The sequence below is a fragment of the Eucalyptus grandis genome, chromosome 8, assembly GCF_016545825.1.
Source record: "Eucalyptus grandis isolate ANBG69807.140 chromosome 8, ASM1654582v1, whole genome shotgun sequence".
NCBI classification, from domain to species: domain Eukaryota; kingdom Viridiplantae; phylum Streptophyta; class Magnoliopsida; order Myrtales; family Myrtaceae; genus Eucalyptus; species Eucalyptus grandis.
Window position 1 is genome coordinate 41862031 of NC_052619.1, and position 4944 is coordinate 41866974.

General features: G+C 39.3%; 1 protein-coding gene across 2 annotated transcripts; it reads right to left on the reverse strand.

The window, feature by feature from the left end:
* Positions 1 to 637: 637 nt before the first annotated feature.
* Positions 638 to 4708, reverse strand: LOC108953810 (omega-hydroxypalmitate O-feruloyl transferase-like). Of its 2 annotated transcripts, XM_018862002.2 has the most exons (5): positions 4335 to 4708; positions 3820 to 3873; positions 2732 to 3196; positions 1832 to 2158; positions 638 to 1390 (listed from the first exon to the last, which is right to left on the reverse strand). In XM_018862002.2, exons 3-5 carry the CDS (start codon positions 3182 to 3184, stop codon positions 851 to 853), a joined length of 1320 nt encoding a protein of 439 aa, XP_018717547.2. In that variant the 5' UTR covers positions 3185 to 3196; positions 3820 to 3873; positions 4335 to 4708; the 3' UTR covers positions 638 to 850. The 2 variants fall into 2 exon arrangements, with proteins under 2 accessions (XP_018717547.2, XP_039155261.1); XM_039299327.1 differs by lacking the exon at positions 3820 to 3873 and having other exon boundaries at positions 4607 to 4707.
* Between the last annotated feature and the right edge of the window lie 236 nt (positions 4709 to 4944).

A 4944-nucleotide genomic window follows, 5' to 3' on the forward strand; every position in this document is an offset into this window, starting at 1 on the left:
TTAGCCTAGGGAAATTAAATTCTATTGCTTGTGGATGGACATACATGGTACAACCATATATATGTCCATCCATATATTTAAAGTAGAAGAGGAAGAGTCCAAAACGACTTTTAGGTGTCCAAAAGTTATTGTACGTTTGAATGGGTGATGATGCCGTTCGGGTTTAAAGTTATTGTATATTCTTTTTTCCTTTTTAAATTAGAAGGTAGTTTTTTGTTTGCCAAATTGACAAAAGTATTTGCACATCTCATCTATAAAATTGAGTTGATAAATATGTACTAGTTATAAGTATTTTATTATTAAATTTCTCTATTTCAAGAAACTAAGTGTAAGATCATTTTTCTGTCAGCTTCAATTACGCAATAAAATAAAATCAAGTGAAGGATATTAATTAATTGATAAATAAAACACTATTAAAAAACCATAATAAAAAATGATCACATTTTTTATGCTCTTTTTTGGTCGGATTTCCATGATGCTCATTCAAAAGCTCTCTCCCGATCGACATTGAAGTTTCCCAAAAAAGAAAAAAAGGGAAAAGATGAGTGTCTAAGCCTGCGTCCAACTATGATCGGCACCATGAAGGGGTGAACATCGCCTTCAAAAAGTTGCGATGAAAGGAAATTGAAGCTTCGCGACAAGCAGAAAGATAATATTTTTATTAAATTGGTCTTGGACAATGAAAACTGAAAAACATGACAAGTCTCAAGATGTACGCAGAAGTCCAACAGATTATTTTACGTATTCAAGACTAAACTCTTGAAAATTATTTATTAAAAGAGATGTGATAGATTCCATTCGAGACAGTTGGTAACGCTTCGTAAACCGGTTTTGAATGCCGATTTTAGTACTAAGCTCCATTCAAATCACAAAAGAGCTTATTGAAGGTATCCATGGCTGAAAACGGCAACCCCAACACCACCGCAATGCCCTTCTCTCTCCCTTCTGTCATAAACAAACAGGTTAAGCTTGATACGTCACCGGTCCCGAACCTCGGCTCTCCCCACCCAAAGTCCGTACTGCCATGCTCGAGACTCGTCCATGAATTTATGACTAGTGTGCCTGTAGGGAATCCCTCAAATCGATGCATGTCCAGAAAGTCAATCTTTGACCGTATGTAGTCCTCAGTCACACTCTCGATCGCCTTCTTTATTCTTTCTGCAGAAGCCGAGATTGGCTCCTCAATCAACTCTCCCTTGGTGCAGAGACAGCAAGGCATAGCAATGGCATTCCCAAAGTATCCGTCAGGCAATGGTGTTCTTAGCCTAGACCTGAAGTTAACCGGAAAAAGAAGCTTTGTTTGTTGGTGAAGTTTCATGTTGAGGGCCACGCTTCGAGCCCGCCACACAAAAGCTGCAAGTGCTACGAAGCTGCTGCATCTGCTGGTTACCTGTTGCACGAGATGAATAGATTCCATTTTTGGTGACGAAATATTCACATAAGGCTTACTTGAGGGCTAAAAGTGCAAGTCATACGCATGTCTCAATAGATTCATAAATTTACAAATAACATGACAGTCGAAATCAGTGATATTGTAAGGAATGTGCATGCTAGTGGTCTATATCATATTTTCTGAAATTGAACATGTATTATATATATATTGTATGTATATGTATATTGGACGATCAAAACTAAATTTAGGGAAGAAAAGATCTCATCGATGTATACTTTTTAGTTGCACCTATTATTTAAAAGTTGCAGTGCAATAAATTCAATTGGAAATTTAGGGGGCATTTGGATTTTTTTGGGAACTAACTGCGACTTGACGTGTAAATTACATAAATATGTCTATGAATTGCAGCCAATCCATTATCATAAGATAGAAATTTACCTGATCATCTTTTGTTGCCATTCTTTTTAAGGCTGCCAGCTTCTCCGCATCAAATAAGAAGGATTTATATACTATTTGTTGTTCCTCATATAATGCCTTCGTGTTTGATACATCACTTATCTGAACAAAGTCGTCATAAGGACCGGTGATTTGAGGAGGAAACCTTGCACTTAGGATGGTTCTATCGTGACAAGGGACGCGGGACAAAGGCTTGCCTCTTGCTATTTCAGCCCATGCATTCATAAAATCCATTGCCGATATACCATCTGTTATGCAATGGTTAATTGAAACTCCTAAAATAAAACCTCCACATTTAAATTTGGTCACCTGCGAATTGTTTTCAGAGTTAATAATATTTCTAACATAAAAATGCAGAACAAGTAGGTATCTGGAAAAAGTTCTTGCATGGATTGAATTTATGCACTTTATGTCCATATGAAGTCCTACATTCGGTGAGAGTTAATGGATTCAATGGTGCAAAAGGATTCAGGGTCGATGTAATTGATCCATGCCATATTTTCTCGATTTTTTTTTTCCATAAAAAAACGAAAGATTTGGCTAGAGTTAACACATTTTATCCAGCAGTATTTAATCCCCTGACACCTGGTGGATCGCAGAACCATTCCTTATTGAGACTTTAGCAAGACAAGTGACCCCAATTAGGAAAAGTTACTATCTCTAGTTGCTTTTTATGGGTAAGTTGTGTGGACAAGACAATTATCAGGTCTCGGATTTGAAAGTTTATCATTATATTGAGAAAGTTACTTCTTAGTTTATGACTTTGAGAAAGTAACTAATGAATAAGTGGCTATGTCTTCATGATATTTAATCGCATAAACTAGAAAGCACCCTCAAGCATCACTAGAAATAAATAACGCAAAAAACAACCTTTTTCCTTACCTGTGCAGTTAGAAGGGGAGCTACTTCAAGTTTATCTTGCGTAGGCTCTTTGTAAACAAGCTTACCGAGAACATCACCATCGAGAATTCTCACATCACCCAGATTTTTTATGTCACAATCAGCTATTGCCTCCACAAATGGGACTCCTAACTTGTTTTGGCAATCAACAACCAACTTCCCTCTGGAGTTTATAGCTAATCTCCCTGCAAGTGGATAGTAATGAACCAGAACTTTGGCCAAAGCTTGCTTAATCACGTCCACCGCATTTGCGTCGCTCCTGTCAAAACAATAAATAGATGGCACATGTACGACAGCCACTTGATCGATGCTAGTTAAGAAAAGGGAACTCTCAGGTGTTTCGTGTTCTGGTAGGATCACGATGGGGTTAGATCTTTCTATTTTTAGGACGTTCTTCTTCGCGGATGCCTCCATGGGAGAATTCTGGAAACTCATATCCTGCTCTCTCTGTCCAGGTAAAGAAAAAATGAGTCGAAAAGCACCGAAAAAGTTGTTGAGCAGAGAGAGGTCACATGTAAATAAAATCGCTGTACATCTTGTCCATATGCACTCTAATCCGTAGTGGAATTGAACTTTACTCGAAACTTGGAATGATATCACAAAAGAATAGGCACGATAACTTGAGGAATAGGAAATATTTGAGTAAGATTATATCCGCAAGCAAGATGAATTTCTAAAGAGCGCATGGAGATTGAAACTTTATTCTAAGCTCCACAATAAATAAATAAAAAATAATCCAAAAGTTTAAATTGTCTGATGGATTATAAGCCCGCACTTCAAAATTTACGAATGGCTTACTCCTACACAATATGTGTCGTCAAACACGCATGTTGCAACACATTCACTATCCATGCTGAATGAATCATAGATAAGGGGACCACATTGAAATTTTCTTCATATATTCAGGATTTGGAATAATTAAAAAGTTTAAGATTGAACTGAAATCCGTATAATAGATTTAGAACTAAAATAAAAAATTTCCCTATATATATATATATATATATTTTCCATGGCCAAATACAACGTGCACACGACTCAAACTCAGACGGAATCCTCCATAGATTACATACCTCTAAGGGTTGGAGATACTCGAGATGAAACGCTCGGACTTGGCTTCTCCAGTGCTAGCATTCAGCATAAAGTAGTTGCATCACAGACTCGTTTTGAGTACTTCATTTTTGTAATTATTTGGATGGAATGTGCAACCGCATTAATCATTTATTTATCGCCACCAGTTTTTTGGTTGGCGATTATTTTATTTTAGTCAATACTTTTTGTTTGGTACAACAACTAACAAGTCCACTTGGCATCATAGTCCCAAAAGAAAAGGCAACTTGATGGATAAAAGTAGGCCGTGAGATTAAAAAAAAAAAAAAAAATTGCAATCTAACAGAAGGTTGGTATAACTTTCTATTTATAGTTTTGATAAGGTTGGTGCTCTAAATAAGAAAGGAAAGCGCATTCCCTAAATTATATCCCCAAAAATAAACATGCATGTTTCTAGTTGACTAAGAATATGCTTCATGTTGTCGTTTTTGTTGATTATGTTCATGCATTCAATGTAATTTGTTCAACAGGACGAAACCCGGACGACTCGACTCCGGCCAAGACAGCGAAACAGAACCAGATCTCACTGTGGCATTGCATCGAACCTCTAGTATACGCTATGGAAAAGAGTGGTTTCCCGCTCAGCCGAGACTCAACCCGAGCCGGGACTCTTGACAAACGAACCAGGACATAAACATCAGCCATACAAAGGACGGTCGGAGCTGGAGTTCGTGCGAGCCGGTCGGCCGCGAGCTCCGGCTGTCGTGTCCAAAAATGGGGGAAGAAGCAGGGCACGGACAAAGGGCTTACCGGTTCGGCCCAATGGCGTCGACCGGAAAGAGTCGTCAGCGGAGCTCACGCGCGGCTGGGGCGTCGGCTGAAGCCCTCCCGTTCTCGCTCACCGATCTCACTCGGGGCTCTCTCTCTCCCTCCCTTGGATCTCCTCTCTCTCTTAAAGGTTCTCCGCCTCTTCCCAACCCCTCCGCAATAGCTCGCTCCTCTCTCAAGCTCGGCGCACATGCCTCCTGCGACGCCAGCTGTTGCTGTAAGTCAACCCCTGACCAACTCCGGTGCGACGCTCGCGCCAGTCTTCTCTGCCTGTCCTTGGTCCTCTCTCCCCTTTATATATATACATATACATATACTTA